Source organism: Homalodisca vitripennis, chromosome X (assembly GCF_021130785.1).
Source record: "Homalodisca vitripennis isolate AUS2020 chromosome X, UT_GWSS_2.1, whole genome shotgun sequence".
In the NCBI taxonomy this organism is placed as follows: domain Eukaryota; kingdom Metazoa; phylum Arthropoda; class Insecta; order Hemiptera; family Cicadellidae; genus Homalodisca; species Homalodisca vitripennis.
In genome coordinates, this window is record NC_060215.1 from 26709438 (window position 1) to 26730232 (window position 20795).

The window sequence follows — 20795 nt, forward strand, 5'->3', positions numbered from 1 at the left end:
AAAGTGTAATGCATTGTTGGTTTGCTGATTAAGCTACTTGCGTGGTTCACGGATGGCCAAGTAGTGGTGTTCCTAGTTCTTAAAGATGAACAAGTACGTAAGTAACTGTATTGACAAATTTGTTGTGTTGATGTATGCACATCAATGTGCAAGCGAAAACATTTTCAGTGTTATGAATTGAAGTTGCCATATTCTTAACTACTTCTTTGGTGTACTGTTAGGTCCATGTTTCGCAGTTGTATTTTGAGTCTTTGAACATAACCTATACAAGGTTTTATTACAATTTCTTTTCCTTTTCAACAATAAACATTTTAACTCTGCTAAATTTTATTTGCTATATCTAACAATACCTCTTTTAGGTACACTGTTAAGTGTAGGGGAGTTTCTCAATTGTCTGTTCAAAATATCCACCAAATACCTGATGAAATCTGAATTGGACTTAGTTGTATAGTTCTGCTTTGTAATACGCATTAGTTCATTGTGTAAGTCATTGCATCTATAAAATTCGTTGTCATTGTTACACTCTGACAAAGCATCATATTGCATGCTTGATTCTGCAATTCAATATGATTGATTTTCAGTAGTTTTCGGATAAATTTATCTACTAGAGCTGTTTTTTTTTCAACCTCCGAAATCTTGCACATTGCTGAGCGTCTGATGCTATTACAAGTTCATCTAGCAACACGTAAACGTAGCCACTACAATTAATTATACAGCAAAGTGCGAAGTGTTGTTGATTTTTGCAAGCTGAAGAACTAAATCAAGCAGAAATTTCACTGAAGAATGTCGTGAGTAAATGGTGAAAACTATACGAGTGACGGTGTAGTGCGTGAATAGTGTTAAATTGAAAGATGGAAGAGTTAATGTTCATAACAGAGGAGGCCAAGGACACAAGTCTGTCTCAAAAGAAGATCTCGTTGAATAAATTGATGAAACAGTTAAAAGGCAATCGGAGGTTTGTCATTAGTGAGTTGTCTTGACTGATAAATTTCCTGAACTCAAGATCAGCCCTCTACAATATCATAACAGAACACCTTGGCTACAAGAAACTTTGTGGTCATTAGATTCCAAAGATGTCCAATGGATGAGCAGCATTATTTTTTCTTAACCGTTATAACTGATGGAGATTTTTTGAAAAAAAAAATGTACAGGATACTATACATGGGATCTGTATGACACTCCAGAACTAAACAACGGTCACAAAAATGGATGCAAATTCCTCAAACGAAACCACAAAATTAAAAAAAAAAAAAAATTAAAAAAAATAAGGCTACTGTGTTTTAGGACCATAATGGTGTTCTGCTTGTGAAATTCCTAAAGCAAAGGACTGGAATAAGTGCAGAAGGCTACAATGAAACGCTACGGCAGTTATGGGGAGCCATTTAGAACAAAAGAAGAGGAATACTCACTTCTAGAACTATCCTTATTCATAAAAATGCCTGTCCTCATAGTGCTGCTTTGATGAAACGGATTCTTGACGGATTTCGATGGGTTATATTTTACCATCCAACGGATAGTCTTGACTTAGCGCCTGGCAACTTTCACCTGTTCTCTGAATTGAAGAATTGTCTAGGAGAGAAGAGCTGCCGATCAGACAATGCACTCATTCCAAGTCATTGAAGAGTTATTTGAAAGCTTGTATCCTGCTATGACAATTTCCTCAATTTAAATGGTGATTATGTTGGAAAGTAACCATATATGTATGTAATTCTTGATAGTAAATTTATTCCATTGTACTGATTTGTTTTTTTTTTTATAAAACATTGGAGGTTGGAAAAATGGCCCTTGTAAAACGCATATAATAGACATTCTGTACAGCGATCATGCAAGTTGATTTTGTATGAGTGTTTTTGCTCCGTCATGATAATAACAAAGCGATTTTGTAGTTTCTACATGCGTCCAGGTAATTCTTAAATGCTGCTTTGTCAGATTGGTTGTTACAAGTATTCTGAATTAAAAAGAATCCCCTCAAGAGTCATTAGCATTGACATAAATACTATTGTTAAAAAGTTAAGTACTAAACTAAATGTGTATACATGCATTCGCTTAGTGTTTGGTTGTTTAATATTTAGTTGTAAAATTTGCTTAGGGTATATATTATATTTTATGTGAATAAAATGTTTGTGACGTTATATTTTAGACCAATAAGTTTATTATTATAGTTTTTTAAATTCATGTATAGGCTAATCATATTTAAAGAATTATAATAATGCATGAAGTTCATGTATGTTCTAATGGTAATAGCAAGTTCATGTTATATGTTCAGTGTAGGACTAAACATGCATTTAGTGACACATTTCAATTACATTGGAAGGAATTTGTTACTGTTATGTTTTATATTTATTGTATTTTATATTTATTTTATCCACTACCAATGGAGTTTATAATGTATTTTAATTGCACATAAACTTAATGAAAATCCTCCTGCATTTGTATTCTGTACATTGAGATGAGTTATGTGCAATAAGTATATGATTGGTTGATAAACTTATTATCTTAGTTAATAGTCACTTGGCCTCTCTTATGTTAGCTCATTTAAAACATAAATTACATATATGGTAAAAATTTTAAAATAAAATACTTAAATTAAATTAAAAACAACATAATTCTCAGTAACTAAAAAAATATAACGTAACACATCACACAACTAACACCTAATAACATGAAAGGAAATCAGGCCAGGTACTCCCCAGCTGAGTAGGGCATCCCTGAATTAGATACTCTCGCTTTTTAAAGAGGATTTTCCCCCAATATTTAAAAATATTTGTTGGGAATGTCCAGAAGAATCTTGTTCCCAAATTTTGCGACAGGCTATCCGCTCTAGCCTAGTGATGTTGGGCTTATCGCAGGTTCACAAGGGCCTACGTATTGTTGTGGTGTATAGCAGTGCTAGCTATTACATTTGGCTCCTTAAAGGCATTTCTACATCAGCTTCAAGATATACCAGCCAAAATACGCACAATTCACTTCTGTATATTGAAAACCCTTTTTAATAAGTCTGATGCTAATTAAAATTATATTGAGTACAATAGAAAGATAAATTATGATTAATTGTTTTACCTTTAAGTATAACAATTTTTTTAAACAAAGAAATTTATGATGTTTAGTGTAAATAATAATATTCAATATCCAGATGCTGCTGTTCACTCACCTCCGCCTGGCTCATTCGTTCTCCAATCATAGCTTGCGGCTCAAGTGTGTGCAAGCACGGCTGCAGGCTCTGTCCGTGCTGCTTTACTCCAATGCTGACTCCCATAACCTTTTGTATCCCGGTATTCTGGATGAGCTGGTCCAGCTACTGGAGCTACACGATCCGGGGCTAGTGGAGATCCGATCTGCTGCTCTGCGCACTCTCACATCCATTATCCACCTGGACCGCAGTCCCCACCTGCCCAAGTACGTAAATAAGTATATTGGTTTGAGCACTATTGGTAAGCACGGTTTTTTGTTTATGCCTAGATTATTTGCATATTTAACATATTTGATAAACATGTACTTAACTCATTTACGAACGATTTTCAACAATTTAAATTTTATTCATTTACTTAATCTGCTTTGTACCAGTGAAATAGTATTTTTAGTGTTTCAGTGTGAAACATTTAACGGGGCAGTATACTTGTATATTTCAGTTACAGCATTAGTGACATTATTCCTACCCATTGCATTGCCGTCACCCACATAATCAACTAATGGCACATTATCACTGTCAGAGGCATAAAAGCATAAAATTGTCTAGTATAAAACTACCAATTCAGCTTCATTTATAAGCCCATATAAATTGAAAAATTTTACTTGGCTTCTTTTCTTTGTGAAACAGAAATCAATAAAAAGTATAAAAGTGTATAGAGAATTTTGATTTATGCTAATTTGCATAGAAATATGCTTGATAACCCGCATTGTAAACAAATACAAGCAATCCAGTTTGAGTTGACATCACTTCATGTGGACTCAAGTATATCAACTCCTATCAATGCTCCCCATTGCAGAAAAGGAAAGGTGTACCTCTGCCACCGCTACCTAGTACGCCAAGTGTAGATAACACAGAGTTGAAACCAGTAATTTGCGGGACAAAAAATTTTATAAACTATTGAAATAGGCACTTTATAAGTGGGCTTTTTTGCACTAAAATTGCCTGATTTTAGTCTGTGAAACTGTAATTTCACGTTATAAGTGAAACACAGCACATGCAGTGTGTGTCTCCTGTAACATGTGCAGGAGACGTTATAAGCGGTTCCACTGTACTTTCCCTAATGGGTCACTGGTTATGTTTCAATCAGAATACAGTTACTGATAATATTCACGTTATTCTCATAGCTTCTTACAAGCTGAAGAGAGAAGCTTAGCTAAACAAGATATTTATTTTAAAATTATTTTTGTATGGAATAATTGATACATGGGTATACACTAAACAGTTATTTTTGTAATGCAGTGTGTAGTAAATATTAACAAGAACAAAGGAGGATCAATCAGCTGCTGCATCAAGCGTGCAAATAAGTTGTTGTATTATACAATACTAAGTATACACGAGTCTTTTCAAACATAATGTGTTTCAGGAAGCCCGGGTCGAGACTGAATATGATAATAGACGTGACTGGGGCAGCGTTGTACCACGGATTCCTACCCCAGTTGGTGCGAAGTTGCATCAGTTCTCTGACCACTGATGGGTCCCAGGCCAGTGACGCACCTGAGGATCAGTTCCCCTTACCTTTGGCCACCGCTCTCTTCAGTTTCCTGTACCACTTGGCCAGCTACGAGGCCGGCGGCGAGGCCCTCGTCAGCTGCGGCATGATGGAGTGCCTTCTTCGGGTCATTAACTGGCCCGGCTTGGAGCTTGAGCATATTACTGTGAGTGGATATCCATCCATCGTCATATTCAGATATTGAAATAGTTCATCATAGCTGATAGACGCTGCAAGCATATTTAATTAATTACTTGTAGTAAAAGAACACGCTAATAAACTCATGTGTTTAACATTTTTATTTCAAAATTAGTCGTTTGGTTTTTCATTTAGAACTAAACATACGCATTTATCAATGTTATAATGGCAGGCAATAAAACAATTAAGAACTTGACATTTTCCTTATGAAAATTAAATTAAGTAATAATTAAAACAATACCTTGTTGAAAGTTTTTTTATTAACAATAGATGATTATTTGAAAGTATAATAGGATTTTGGACATGTGCCATTGTTATATGTAACATTAATTGAACACCGCATTGTAAGGATTGGAATGTTTTCCTTAGGTGTCAAAAACCTGTCTTAGTGTATTTTGATACCTGAAAAAGAAGACAGATTTCAATCCACCTAATGTACTGTTTTAAGTTAAAGTTTACTTCCTCTCATAAACTAAATCTGTATGAATATAGGCTATGTATGAAGGATGTATAAAATATTACTTTTAAAAAGCCAAACATTTTTTATAGATAATAAGTGAATATATAATTTTAGTACAATATCTTAGTGTTTGATTAGCATTTTTTGTTGTTTTGCAAAATTCAACCAATATATAACTTAAATGTATTTCACTATTTTTGTGTAACTTTACTAGAGTGAATAAATCAATGAATTTATTTTATTGATGTATACATAGATACAAAGTAATTTAGAGTGTAAGCGTCATTGTAATTGAAATCATTGCACATACAATTGAAATATGTATGATGTTATTTGTTACAGTTTGTAACAAGAGCAGTTCGAGTTATCGATCTTATCACAAATATTGACATGCAGTCCTTCCAAAGCCATGGTGGACTCAACAGTTTCATAAACCGACTTGAGGTTCGTAAAAAATCAATATTAATTTAAATATTACTAAGTAACTAATTTATTACGTTAAGTGTAAACATGATTTGATTTGTGAATATTTAACCCTGACTTGCTAGTGGCCCATAAGCGTGACAGTGCATGCATCCTCATGTAAGCAGATTATGAAGAGTGATGCATTTTCATAATGTAGCTGAAATTTGTTTCTGTCTTAACGTTTGATCTCAGTTATTATGAAAAATGTTATCGTCTGTTTTAAACTGAACCCTTTTAGTGCCAGGGATCTTGCTACGAGATGATGTAAAGATACATTTGAGTACCGAGAGTCTCGCGAGATGGTACTTACCTAAGCGAAAAGTGCCGGAGTCTTTGCATTTTGAGACGATTTGTATTTCATTTGTAGTACATATTAAACTTATTCCATACTGGCTGACATTATACCAAAGGCCAATACATTAACTGAACTAACGTTTTCAACTGTTATTTCTGCTTTGTACTGCTGCTAGATGATGTAAACAACTAAAAATACATTTTCTCAGTTGGATTGCTGTCTCATGATGAATAGCGGAGTGTCTTTTATGTTATATAACTGTGCGTTTTTATTCATTTTAAGTGTATCTGAGTTATATTAGGTATTAAAATTCATAAAAAAAGTGATGATGGTCACATAAGAACATTTTTGAAGATGTTTGTGCCGGTGATACATAGATATCCATAAAGATAGTGTTGTTGAGTTTCTTGAAAATTGCCTAAGTAAGGTTTTGTTTATGTTTTGAGTTTCGTTTTAGTAAGGAATATTTTATTACACTTAATTTTGCATTGTTTTAAAATGGTCTTTATCTTTAAAGTATTGAAATTTCAAAAAGAATTGAAAACAGCTTATTATAATGGAAAAATTAACTTTTAATTGAATTTTTTCCAAAACCCTGTGTTATTTCAGCAAAACGAAACCTCTAGCGCTTTACTAATGTTTTATAATTTTGCTTATTGTGCAATATTAGGTTATTACACATGATTTTAGATTATTTTTAAATGCTCTTTAACATGAAAGTTTTGAAATTTCAAAATAAATAATAACATTTTTTTATAGTTTTTTTCACCTCAAAATGGATTTTTATTTTGTTTCTGCGGATATGTTACTGTCTGAAGTGATTTTTTAATCTTAAAAATTATATAAAAATCTAAATTTTACTACATTTTTGATACATACTTCATTTACATTTAATAAGAATTAAAAAGGAGTTTTTTATGATATAAAAATTTTAGGTTAATTTTCTTCTGAAACCTTGCGTGTTCGTCCAAAACCCTCTGGCACTTTTCGCGTAGTCAGACAAAAAATAACTTGACACTTTTAATCATGGGATGTTGAATCAACCCTGGCACTAAAAGGGTTAATTATTGAATTTTATTCTGTTATTAGTATGTAGCGGTATATTTTTACATTTATTTACAGGTTTTTTTGCCGGCTTAGCAAGGATACAAGCACAAAATACTAAGCTTTTGTGCTTACAAGACATGTGCCCTGGGATATAGATTCATTATCATTTTAAGGGATAGTACTTCTGTACAAAATCTACTGAGAAATAGATTGTAGTTCTGTCTTTAATTTGTAGAAGTAAAAGTAATTTTGTTGTCTCTTCTAGATGGAAATTAACATATGCAGGCAGGACCAGCCGTACGAGATAGTTGTTCAGTCACAGCGGCAATTTCAACATGCCGATTCAGTTGGTGAAGGAAACTCACCCCCTATAAATCAAGAGGAACCGATGGATTTTGTCGATGAAGAAATGGTCAGAATTGCAATAGATAGAGTAGCTGTTGACAGTGACTCAAATCCATCGTGTTCAAAAGAACTTATGTCATGTAAGTGTCTTTACTAAATTAGGTTTTAGTTTTGGTATATTTTATATTAATCCTTAGAATCTTTTTATGATCATATATTTTATTGCTAAAATTGATGTTTATGAGGTCTAAATATTTAAACTATATTCAAATATAGTAAATTGGATAAATTTACTGTCAAAGAAACAGTTTTATAATTCTTTATCAGTTAGTTGATCGAACTGATGATCGGTCATTTACTAATTCTTTATTTACATATATATCTTATGCATGATAGAAAATTAGATTAACATGGGATTTTTGTCGTCATTGACATCTCACTTAACACTATCTTTACAAGTAGGCTAGCTGCTATGGTCATTACTAGTTAAATCTCATCATGGTTCATAAACAATTCGTATTTGTGTATTGTTTAATCCATGTCGGGTGGTTAGGTATTTTTTTGTTGTTTTGTGATAAACTGTCATGCACAATAACTCAAATATTTTTTTAAAAAAGGTTCGTTTAAAAAAAGTATTGATCAAATTTAAAAGAATATAATAATAGCAATAGCTTTACAGTTCATTTTCTGTAGTCTAATGCTTTTACAATCTTAACATTAAAACAAACGAGACAACGTTAAGAGTCTTATCTAGCTACAGTGTGTGTGCGGGAAATGGTATGGGCCACCAGACACCGACGAAAGTTAGAAGTAATATTACTCTGGTCTGGAAAATTTGTGGCCTATGATTAAAAAGCCCAAAAATAAAGAAAATAAGTCTTTTCTGAAATTAATTATACTGATTTGCGGTAATTCATCAAAACACATCCAAATATAACATTAAATATATTTGGATTTTTAATATTTTAACAGTTTGAATACCAAGTGCAACGATGTTAAGTTTTAGAAATATTGATGGTCGAATCAAAAGTGTTTGAATTTCAAATCCAATTCAGAATCTTAAAAATCGATCCCTAATTTTTAAATTTCAAATTCCAATAGGTTTATTCCAGCTTAAGTTTTATTTATAAAATTATCATCTTACCCACTAGTTGAGTTTCAAAGTATATTTGATGCATTTCTGTTGATTTTATTCATCAATTTGTGATACATTATTTTGAAAATATTTGTATTGGAATCAAGTGAAAAGATCTGCTGTATAAAGAATTCATGCTAACTTAAAGCCTAACTTTAGTAACAGCTGTGATTATGTAGAAAGGCATGTTTAAACATAGATCCGCCAGTAAAAATGTATTATGGTTCACAGATAGGGTTGTTGGCGTTTAACGTTTTCAAAATCCACTTCAGATTACTTTAATGACTTGCCAGATGAATCACATTACAAGGTCCGTAATGAATTATAAGTTAAATTCATTCAGAATGTTATTTGTCAAGACTAATAAATCTTTTTTTAAAGATTTATAAAATAGTAATGATACTGAACACAAAAAGTAACACTTAACTCCTTGTATTGTTGTTTCTTTGATCGTCAAACGCCTTGGCATACAATGTGAAATAACAATTATGAATATACAAATAAATTTAAATAAGGGTCACTTTAATGAACTTATTGTTATATAAGGATGGTCAGTTTGTTGATGGATATGTTGTTTATACAGTATGTACAGTTTCAGAATCCAGTTATGAAAAAAGCCAGAACTCTGAAAATTCGTCTTCAAAAGTAAACAAGACTTGTTTGCCACAAAGAGCAGCACTCCTTAAATCAATGTTGAATTTCTTGAAAAAAGCCTTGCAGGTAAAATAGACCTTAATAGTCCTTAAGCATTGTGATAACGTATGGTTGCAGTTGAATTTGTTAACTTGCTTTCTGTCATTGTTATATTCAACTTAGTTATTTGCTAAAGTGACATTTTCTTGATAAATCAGTTCAGTTGATAATAAAATTAGACTTGCTGGTTTATAAAGGTGTATAAAATTGTATAAAGGTATTAATGAGCAAGTCATAAAGATGTTTCTTGAATGAATATTTTAACATGTCGCTTTTGTTTTCATGTTGGCTATGATTTAGTACATTTATACAGTGTTAAATTAATGGCGTGTTGTATAAAATATGGAATTCGTCATGTAAGGTACAAAACAACATGGCACAAAAGGCTGAATAAGGTAGAACTGTACCACCTTATGTTATGATACAAAAACTGAACTGATTGACTGATAACTGAACATTGAGTGTTTTCTATATCATATGCTACTGTAGTGTGTTATGTTTATATCTGTACACATTTATAGCAGTGTTTGGTACTATTGTGAAGTTTTGTTTCAGTACAGTAAAGAATATCTACATTTATAGCAGTGTTTGGTACTATTGTGAAGTTTTGTTTCAGTACAGTAAAGAGTATGTACATTTATAGCAGTGTTTGGTAATATTGTGAAGTTTTGTTTCAGTACAGTAAAGAGTATGTACATTTATAGCAGTGTTTGGTAATATTGTGAAGTTTTGTTTCAGTACAGTAAAGAGTATGTACATTTATAGCAGTGTTTGGTAATATTGTGAAGTTTTGTTTCAGTACAGTAAAGAGTATGTACATTTATAGCAGTGTTTGGTAATATTGTGAAGTTTTGTTTCAGTACAGTAAAGAATATGTACATTTATAGCAGTGTTTGGTAATATTGTGAAGTTTTTGTTTCAGTACAGTAAAGAATATGTACATTTATAGCAGTGTTTGGTACTATTGTGAAGTTTTGTTTCAGTACAGTAAAGAATATATACATTTATAGCAGTGTTTGGTAATATTGTGAAGTTTTGTTTCAGTACAGTAAAGAATATGTACATTTATAGCAGTGTTTGGTAATATTGTGAAGTTTTGTTTCAGTACAGTAAAGAATATGTACATTTATAGCAGTGTTTGGTACTATTGTGAAGTTTTGTTTCAGTACAGTAAAGAATATGTACATTTATAGCAGTGTTTGGTAATATTGTGAAGTTTTGTTTCAGTACAGTAAAGAATATGTACATTTATAGCAGTGTTTGGTACTATTGTGAAGTTTTGTTTCAGTACAGTAAAGAGTATGTACATTTATAGCAGTGTTTGGTAATATTGTGAAGTTTTGTAATACAATTACTTTGTGTTATACTGACAAATGATGAAATTGTAATGTTTCAGGATCCTGCATTTACAGAGAGCATCCGCCACGTCATGGATGGCTCACTACCTACTTCACTTAAGCATATCATCAGCAATGCTGAGTACTATGGTCCGAGCTTGTTCCTCCTGGCCACAGACGTAGTAGCAGTTTACGTGTTCCATGAACCCTCTCTGCTGTCTTCACTTCAAGACATTGGCCTGACTGACGTTGTACTCCATGCCCTGCTCATAAAAGATGTATGTGAATACATGTATTCTTTGTATTACTTGTATGTTTTTGAATTTCTATATAAAATTTAATTACTTAAAGTTGCACAATTCAGAAATAGTTTTAAATTATGCCAAAAATGTGCTTTGTGTTAATATTTTTGGTATTCTATTTTATTTATTTACAGGATTAACCATTTTAAGAATACTCACTTATATGTTTAATGTAAAAAAATCGTGTCAGAAACGGTTTAAGTTACGGCGAGTAATTTTGCGCGTTTGAATGTCTTATTAAGATGTTACTTTCTGCTGAAAGACAAAAATCTATAGTTAATAATTTCAAAATGGCAGCCTTATTCAGATTTTCAAACAAAATTTCATCAAAACCGATGAGAAGAGAAAAAGCTGTAAAAAACACATGACAACTTAAAAAGGTTAAAAATGTTCATACCTTATTTGTTAATAAGGTATGATAAATATGGATGATAAATATTAGAACAAATGAATGTTTAATACACTCGTACAATGTGTATCTTTTACTTATTGACAAGTGGATTACACACGAGAGTTATTCCTGGAAGTGTGAACAAATTGAATATTTGATCACAAAAAAATGAAATTTGAAAAAGTTCATTTAATCTTCAATTAAATCTACCTTCCTTCAAATTGTGTAGAACAGATGTTTCATGTTAATTGCGAATGATACGTTTTGCAGGTTCCTGCCACCCGGGAGGTACTGGGTTCGGTACCAAACGTATTCAGTGCACTCTGCTTGAACACACGAGGTTTGGCGTCTTTCATTAAGTACAAGCCGTTCGAAAAGCTGTTCAAAGTGTTACTCTCACCCAATTACCTGTCAGCTATGCGCCGGCGCCGTAGCTCAGATCCCATCGGTGACACCGCCTCCAACTTGGGAAACGCAATGGATGAGTTGATGCGACACCAGCCTAGCCTCAAGTCCGATGCCATTGCAGCTATTATTAAGGTACGAAGTACATCCATCTACCTAATATAGTGCAGGAGATTATGCGAGTATAAACTGTCTGCTACCGCCCAAAATTCTAATTGCCACATTATTTTAACAGGGTTAGAGCATGCAATCAAGAGTTGAGATGAAATTTTGTCAGTATACACGGAATAAAATTGTTTTCAATAAAGAAGGTGGAAAAAATCATTCTCTTTCTTTGATAAATTTAAAAAATATTTTTATTCTGATATACTTACAGTTACATTTTGTGAGTTGAACATTGCATTGTATCTTACACTTATATAGTTGTAAGCAACTATTTCAGTATAAAAAGCTAAAATTTAAGGAGCATTAATATTAACTAATACTACTTCCGCCATCTTGTTTTTTCCTTAAATTACCTTAAAAAAATAAACAAATAATTAAATCAGTTATTATGGACTAGATCTTGCTATAAAAAGTGACTACTTTGGTTTCTAAAAATATCCTTAATAGACATTGGTGTAAACATTATAAAGAATTAGTATTTTTGGTGCCATTTCTCAGCCATCCAAGATAAAGCCAAAATTTAAATACTAACAATTTTAGTTTTTAAGAGAGCTATTGATAACGTGTAACGGAAGGTCATACCGTTATTTGAATTTTGTAGGTTTTACAAGTTTGAAATATCCTAAATTTGAACTAGTTAAAAATATTGGAAATGTGCTGAAAATTGTCAACTGTAACATATTTTTAGAAAGAGTACTTCTTTGGTAACCTTGGATAAAATTTTGGATTTGCTAAGCTTTTTAACGAGGTAATGGTATAAAAGGCAGTTAAAACGTACAACTTTGATATTTTGGACTAAAATGTTGTATCAATTCACCTACATTACTAGTTCCTGAAGACTTGATTCTCATTGGTTTAGTGTTTATGTGTCACATTTCCCAGAAAACCTTCTCACCTCTGAAAATCTTTGATTGTAGTTGCTGCAAGAGCTGTGTCTGCTGGGTCACGACCCTAAGTACGTATGCTGGAAACCTCAGAAAGGCTCCTCTGGGGAGTCACCTCACCCTGTGCCCAGAGTATCCAATGAGGCAGGCAGTAGTGATGAGGAAGAGGAGGATGAGGAAGAGGCCTCTACCTCATCTCACCCTCAACGCGAAGACTCTTCTGTTGAAACCAGCACCACATTCAGTGAGAAAACACCAGTAGCGCTTGTCGACTACATACTCAACGTGGTTAGTTCTGCCTTTCATCTCTACAACATATTTTCTTCTTCCTAAAGACTAATTTTGTTATGAAATTGTTGAGCTTTTAATTTTGATCAGTGTTTCTTTTTAGCCCTTTAACGGTTTTTAGTCTTTCACCTAAACGTGGGTGTGTTCTTTTTTATTTGTTTTAGGTTTGCTAATAGACATAGGCTATAATTAAGAAAGGAAAAATAATAAATATGAAATAGGAAATAATAATGTTCTTTTTGCAATTAAATGTTCACTTGTAAGTAAAAAAAATGGTAACAATAATAAACAAAAGCTAAATATTTGTCAAAAGTCTCAGAAGTATTGTGATACACACAGCGCAACGTCACACTTGCAGCACATCCATACCAAGTCCCAACTCTACTGGTACCTGGCATTACAAGTCTTACTTGTCCAATCATTTTCATCACAATGTTCACATGAGTTATTTTATGTGAAGAAATTTTGTCTACATTTTATTATAAAGTATAAGTGTATTAACAGTTATATGTTTCTGTATTCAATTATTGTAAATTTACTGTTTATGATTTGAGGTTGAGTGAGAGAGAGAGAGAGCTTTCCAACCCTAACTCCGCCACTTTAATAAAGGCATTTTTCATTTCATTTTAAAATTTAATTTCACTTTCTCTCATAAACATCTCAGAAAAAAATTAATTCGAACATTTTTTCTCGTACCATTGTAGTACATATTCATACGGTAATTAGATAAACGTTTATTTTCTAATCATTACTAGCGATCCATAAATATCATTCCCAACAACTCTCAAAATTAGTTCACTTAATAAGATGAATTTAGCTAAAAATGTATGCAAATTTGTTAAGTACAATCAGGCTTTTACCATTTTACTGTTCTGGAACAGATGACAAGCCACTGCATTCTAACGGAAACTAAGTGTTTGTACAAACTCTGCCAAATCGCACATGTGTTCAGGGGAACAATTATAACTTGATAACAATACAGAAAATATTGTGAGATGATCCCACAGATCACTAAAAATTACCACTGGTGGCACAAGATGCATTTTAACATAACTGTGTAGGTTACTAGTCAAAGGATTAAATTTAGCGTGATTAGGTGTCTGGGTGATTCACAACTTAAAGCTATTTTACTATATATTTTTTAGTGTTAAGCTATTTTACTATATATTTTTTAGTGTTGAAAATCAGTGGATCAATCAGTGGATTTAACGTTTGTTTATTTGTTTCAGATGAAATTCGTTGATGCTATTCTCAGCAACAACTCAACTGATGATCACTGCCGGGAGTTTGTCAGCCAAAATGGTCTGGTACCGTTGCTGTCTATTCTAGCACTCCCGAACTTGCCAGTAGACTACCCTATTACTCCTGCTGCGCAGGCAGTTGCTTCCGTCTGCAAATCAGTTCTGGTTCGTAGTCTAGACAAAATATAGGCTTCAAAAGTATTTAGTAAACGCTTTAATATATACATAAAAGAGACCAATCTCTTTTTATAGCCTTATTCTGTCCATCCTCATGTGCCACTGGCCTTTGTGGGGACTTTATCAAACAAGTTGATAGTACTTATAAAAAGTGCAGTGATCTCAGACAGGGTTTGAACATACTCTGTCTCAGACCCACAATCCAACACCTAACACTTTCACTGCCAACGTCATTTTATGTTGCCGATTTTTACGTTAATAAATATGTATTTAACACGTTAGCTGCCAAAGGTATTTTTGAAACTTCTCTCAAATGCCATGTAGGTCAGATCTGGCCGGCACCGTATATAATGGTAAGACTTTCTGGTCGGCCATATCTGACCGGCAACATCAAAAAGCAGGGTTATGTTAGGTTATGTTTTTTTTACTATGTGCTGCGGTCTACAGTCAATTTGTTGAACTTCTAGCGATCTTGAATATCGCTATTTACCTACAAACGACTCCCGTTGTTGTCTACTTACTTTAGCGCGGGAAATTAATACTAAAATATTGACTTGTTGTCATGGTATTGTGTCGGCCAGAAATGGCCGGCAGTATTTATTACGTAATATCGATCATTTTGATACTTACAAAATGAATTAAATTCTTGTTAGAAAACACATTTTACGTGATGGAGTGATTGTTCAAGGATTGAATAAAGGTACAGCCAATGATTTACAAATGTTTTGGTTTAATTTATTACATAAATCGATCATGATACTTACAAAATATTAAACCTAGAAACACATTTTACGTGATAGTGATTTTCAAGGATTGAATAAAGGTACAGCCAATGATTTCTGGTTTAATTTTTACATAAATCAGTATTAAACCTAACTATATCAATAAAGTACATTTCCTTGTAAAATATTTAGTTGTGAAATAAAATAAAATTGTAAAAAATTTGCAATATTGATAATAATTACATGACACTTTGTTATAAAACATGTTATTTGTGAACTTCACGAAAACAGTCTTTACATAAGTATGGCTTCTCAGGACACTGCTCACAAAATGTGTTCACTTTGCCCAGTTTCTTGGCCACATCACGTCCACTTACTTGTACAGCTTTTTTGTAAAACATTTTGCAGTACCTTCTGACCCTGTGTCTACCCTTTCCCTCTCCAGTAAAGTTTTGAGATATAGTCAGATAATGGTGCCCTGTACCTTTTACAGGAGTAATAGTGTTATTATCTAGACCCATTAGTGAAACAGCCAGATTTTCTTTAAAAGTTGTAATTGACATGCAGTGCTTTTTTCTGATGTCCGCCTGCTGTAGGTCATGCTTTCACAGCATTAGTGTAGGCCAGCCAAGAGTTTACAACAGCGGTTCCAAGAACTATTTCTTCTGCTGCTTTATGGTACCATCTTCTTGACTTTCGAACACCAGTGCTATAAGATGAGAGTTGGTCAGACACATCGATGCCCATCTTTCCCTTGTTGTACTCAACTATCACTAATGGCTTAAAAATGTCATTGCCTTTTTTTGTCTATTTTTCCTGTGAGAACGTACTCTACTTCATGTTTGGTGGACAACATTCGCACTTCTCTCTTGTCCTTCCATTTGGTAACTACAATACCATCTTCATTTTCAAGGGCTTTCATTTCTCCTTTTTTTATTTGTGCCTTCATAACATCGGCAGGGAGACCTTTCCTGTTTGCTCTCACAGTACCAACAAGGTGGGTTCTTCTAGCTAAAAGATTTTTGGCAAGTTTGCACTGATGTGTAGTAATTATCTACATATAAGATGTGTCCCTTATCCAAGTTATGTTCCATCAGTTCCATGACCACTGAGGTTGAAACTAATTCATTATTTTCATTCTGGAATGGTCCCTCTTACCCATGTAAACTTTTATACAATAGGTATACCCTTGCTGGTCACAAAGTTTGAAAAATCTTTAGGCCATATTTGTGGGCCTTGTTGGGTATGTACTGTCGAAATGACAGTCTGCCCCTAAAGGGAATCATGCTCTCGTCTATTACGAGATCTTGGCCAGCAGATTTCTTGTTCAAAAAAATGTCGTTCATCTTAGAAATTAGGGGCAAAAATCTTTGCGATACGCCCATCACGTTCCTCAGCAGCATGATCGTTAAAATGCCAAAAGCGTAGCATTAGCTGGAAACGGTTTCGGCTCATAACTTGAGAAGCAACAGTATTCTTATACAAAATGTTGCCAGACCAGTAGTCTGTTATGCGGGGGATGATTGACAAGCCCATCCATATGAGGATACCAATAAACTTCCACATTTCTACATCATCTGTGGGAGCCCATTTATTAAGTCTACTACTTCGGTTCAACCTCGTTTCTCGCAATACTTTACTGGCATTTCTATTAGTCTCTACGACCATCATTTGTATAATGTCGTCAGTAATGAAAGCTAAGTAATAGTCTACAGGTTTAGCATCATTGGCCATATTTAAATTGGTACTCAGAAGTAGAAGTGAAAAGAAATTCTTGTTGCCTACCTTTAAATTCAGTCATTCATCCATCATCACTTCTCCGTCATTTTCACCAGAATCGCCACCGTTCATATCATTTGTCTCTATTTCCATTGTAGCCTCGCCTTCATCATCACTACTGTCATGATCCGATTCACTTGGCAAAAAGTCCGGATCTTCATCCGTGTCGTCAACACTTGAACCTATGTTTTCCTCAATTTCATGTTGAGGGTCTGGTTCACTGGACATTGGACAGTCCAAAAAGTCTTTGAATTTGTTCTTCATTTACGTCTCTGCTACTCATAATGAAATCGTTTACACAAGTTTAGTTTCGTTCAAAACTAGGTTAAAAGAAAAGATTACGCACGCACAATAGGTTATTAGAAGATACAATACACACTATGGCGGGAACGCAGTGGAATGCACGGACGAGCAATGGTTACTGCGCAGGACAGTGGCTGACAGCGCTGACGTGGCAGACGGCAGCCCTAACTGATACCAACATCGGCGCACAAAATAGTCGCAACAGTGAGCAATATAGTGCGGCCAGATCTGGGCGGCAGTGTTATTTTTAATGAAAAATCACAACGAAAAAATGTTGTGCCGGCCAGATATGGCCGACGCTCAAATTGCATTATATTCAGAGATTTCAATGCAGTTTTGACAGAAAATGAATTTTAACTAACAAAACAATTCGAGTTAATGAATAAAATAATTTTAGAAACTTGGCAATTTCGGGGGGGTTGGGCAGTAATATGAGCGTGGCATTTAGGGCTAGTTTACTGCCGGTCAGATCTGACCTCCATGGCAGCTAACGTGTTAAACATATTTAGACTTCAGCATTGAGTCATTCGCTATTTCCGTGTTTTTATTTCATACTATATGGATTATGATCTATGAAATGTTGTTGGCAGTCATCTAGAATACTGGAAAAAGTGGTTTGTTTACGAACTCGTCACGGCGGCTGGGCAGCTATTTGTTGTCGTTCAGCTAATTTGTCGTCTGCGTTGTTATTGTTTTGCTTGCTATTACTTTAGTTTATAACAATTTTTATTTTTGTAAATACAATAAATCGTGACAGTATTGAAGACAATCAAGCGCTAGAAGAGTTTCTCAGATTTTCAAGTGACATTGAAAGTGATGATTTATTCCAAGATGACATAGATAATGATCCTGATTTTACTACCTATGGACCTGTTGACATTGTTTTTTACTAAAACAAATATCAGCTTAATAGTAATAAAAACTTGTATTCTTGTGTTTTATAAATAATTAGGTTATTACGAAATTTTACAGCTTATTGTTTATTTTCAGCTTCTGATGAAGATTTTGATTATAGCCCTGGAACAAATGAATTAGGCCCCACAAAGAATTAAACATAAGTGGATTTCAATTGTGTATATTCAATGTAGCTATAGTGACAGTAATGAAAATACTGAATACATCAGATGATAATGAGAAATATATTTATGTTATAGACTTGTATATGGTTATGTTTTTCGGTCAACTTTTTATTTTGTTACAAAAAACATAGTTTTTTAAATTTTAAAACAAGATTTGAAAATATTTATGCATGAACATTTGTGTACAAATAGGAAGACCTCAGCTTTGAAAAAATGTAAGTCCCATGATTTTCTTATGATTGGTTAAAAAATTATATTTATTTAAAAATCATTAAAACGGGTGGCAGTGTAAGAAGGTTGTTAAAATGAATGAAAGTGTTAAAACCACCCCGCCACTGGCTCTCTAAAACTGTGTAACTGAGCCAAATAGCTCAAATTGACTTGCTTGTTAACCTCCATAATAACTGATTACTACTATTGGCTGATACGCTGTGTTAGCAGAACCTCGCGCATGAGGCACAAGTGATGAAGTCCGGCCTATCCCAGCTGTCCGAGGTGCTGAGCAGACTGAACCCCCTTTGTCATCGACAGAAGGAGCAATGTGGTAGCATACTGCTGGAGGAACTGGCTAGAGCTCCCAACATGGAAACAGCCTTTTCAACACCCTCCGCCACCCCCCTACTACATGCCATGGCGGCTACTCATGGATATGTCATCATGTTTGTGCACGTCTGTCGCACAGGCCAGGTAATAACTTTCTTTACAAGGAAGATTTCATAATTCTTAGAGAAATCATACTTGCTGTAAGGTAGTATGTATATACTACTTTAGTAGTAACTTTTGCATTCGGATAGAAAGTGCTATATAGTTGTCACTAAATATATGCACCCATTAAATGTCCTCTCAGGCTGTCTATCGCAATTGTTGTGTCAACTCGGATCATATATAATTATTCTCTTTGTCCCCTGAGGAAACACAAGAGAAAACCCAAAAATGGCTAGCATTGTTGGTCACTTGAGCGGAGTGAAAATTTTGGTATTTGATAATATTGAGCTGACATAGCACCTGACCTGACAGGTCAATTCTTAAAATACTGTTCCTAAGGCAAAGAGTTGAATTATATATACAGGGTGTAAAAGTCCTGCATGGGCTTGATAATTCTCTAATGATTACAGGTAAAGCAATAAAAACTTGGTACATCATTACTGCACCTATAAAGCTACTTTTTGAAGTAACTACCATTTTTTGTCATGTCAGGGGGATGGTCCGCAAGGAGTCAGAAGGAAATCTTAAATTAGAGCATAGGTCGAGTAGTACATCAAGTTAAAGGTCTCTATTAGTAGAGTGCAATGCCGCAAATCCATCTTGAAAAGATCCACTCTTTAGAAAATTACGTTGGTTTAAAGTTTGAAACATTTGCAATGTACATCCTGTTCTAGTTTGTTTAATATTCTTGTCATGGCTGAAGTTGTGAAAGTTAAACTTAGTAAATGAATACTGGATGTAAGAAATAATTTGTTAAGGTAGTTATTGATTCTTCACATCAAATGTTGTTCGTTTAAAATAATGTACTTCTTGAGCAATGCCGATGTACTTAAAATTTTTTGCCGAACTCCTTGTAGGCCTTCCTCCGTTGGTGTTTATAACATGTGTTGACACACCTAAATGCAGAGTTCGGTTGTTTTATTTTGTCGAGACATGTAAAATGGGATGATTTCAGTTGGACATTCGCACCATCTCGATTAACAACTGGGGCTCAGAGCTGGGGTTGACAGTGCTTGCACAGTTGGCGGACCTGTACTCTGCACTAGTGTGGGAGAGCACAGTCCTGTTGGCACTCTGTAGTGAGGACTCAAACCGTGAGTTCTCCAAGGAAGAGATCTTCAAGTACTGCCCACCGTCTATGATGAGAATGGTAAGACTAGTTTATAGAATTTATGGTCTTATTTCATGTGTTAAGTTAGCTCTTTCGTAAGTTCATACAATTATTATCAATGGTAGGCCATTGAATTTTGAATTTTCAAAATCTATTATGAAATAGTTTTTGTTATTTGTTTAGAAAAACTGTGTTGTATATTTACTCAGTATCCATAAAATGTTGATGAATTAATTGATTTATGCGGCAGAAATCATTTTATCCCTAAAGTAAGTCTTGACAATGTGGTCTGGTTTAAAAATAAATTGTTGTTTTAAGTCTTGACAATGTGGTATGGTTTAAAAATAAATTGTTGTTTTGTTTTTGCTTAGAGGTCTTTGCAACTAATTAATCTGTAAACATTTATATTTTACTAGATGAATCCTGTTTATTTCAAATGAATATGTCATTAAAACATTAGATGTGCTTAAATAATTATGTTTGATAACATTTAAATAGGTATGATTTTTGTTAAATTACAATAAGTTAAAACACTTGGTAATTGCCAATATAATTAATAATTGTAGGCAAATGTGAGCCAGATAGAACA

At 33.7% G+C, this 20795-nt stretch overlaps 1 protein-coding gene across 1 annotated transcript in view; it reads left to right on the top strand.

Moving 5' to 3' along the window:
- The window catches only part of LOC124369401 (E3 ubiquitin-protein ligase HUWE1-like), a 164986-nt gene that overhangs the window by 37818 nt on the left and 106373 nt on the right, over positions 1 to 20795 (top strand). The window contains exons 7-17 of the mRNA XM_046827405.1: positions 3134 to 3396; positions 4554 to 4845; positions 5680 to 5781; positions 7410 to 7629; positions 9217 to 9344; positions 10714 to 10932; positions 11618 to 11887; positions 12835 to 13089; positions 14319 to 14495; positions 18832 to 19077; positions 20051 to 20301. Coding sequence (XP_046683361.1) covers positions 3134 to 3396; positions 4554 to 4845; positions 5680 to 5781; positions 7410 to 7629; positions 9217 to 9344; positions 10714 to 10932; positions 11618 to 11887; positions 12835 to 13089; positions 14319 to 14495; positions 18832 to 19077; positions 20051 to 20301 — 2423 coding nt within the window. The remainder of the gene's footprint in view (positions 1 to 3133; positions 3397 to 4553; positions 4846 to 5679; positions 5782 to 7409; positions 7630 to 9216; positions 9345 to 10713; positions 10933 to 11617; positions 11888 to 12834; positions 13090 to 14318; positions 14496 to 18831; positions 19078 to 20050; positions 20302 to 20795) is intronic.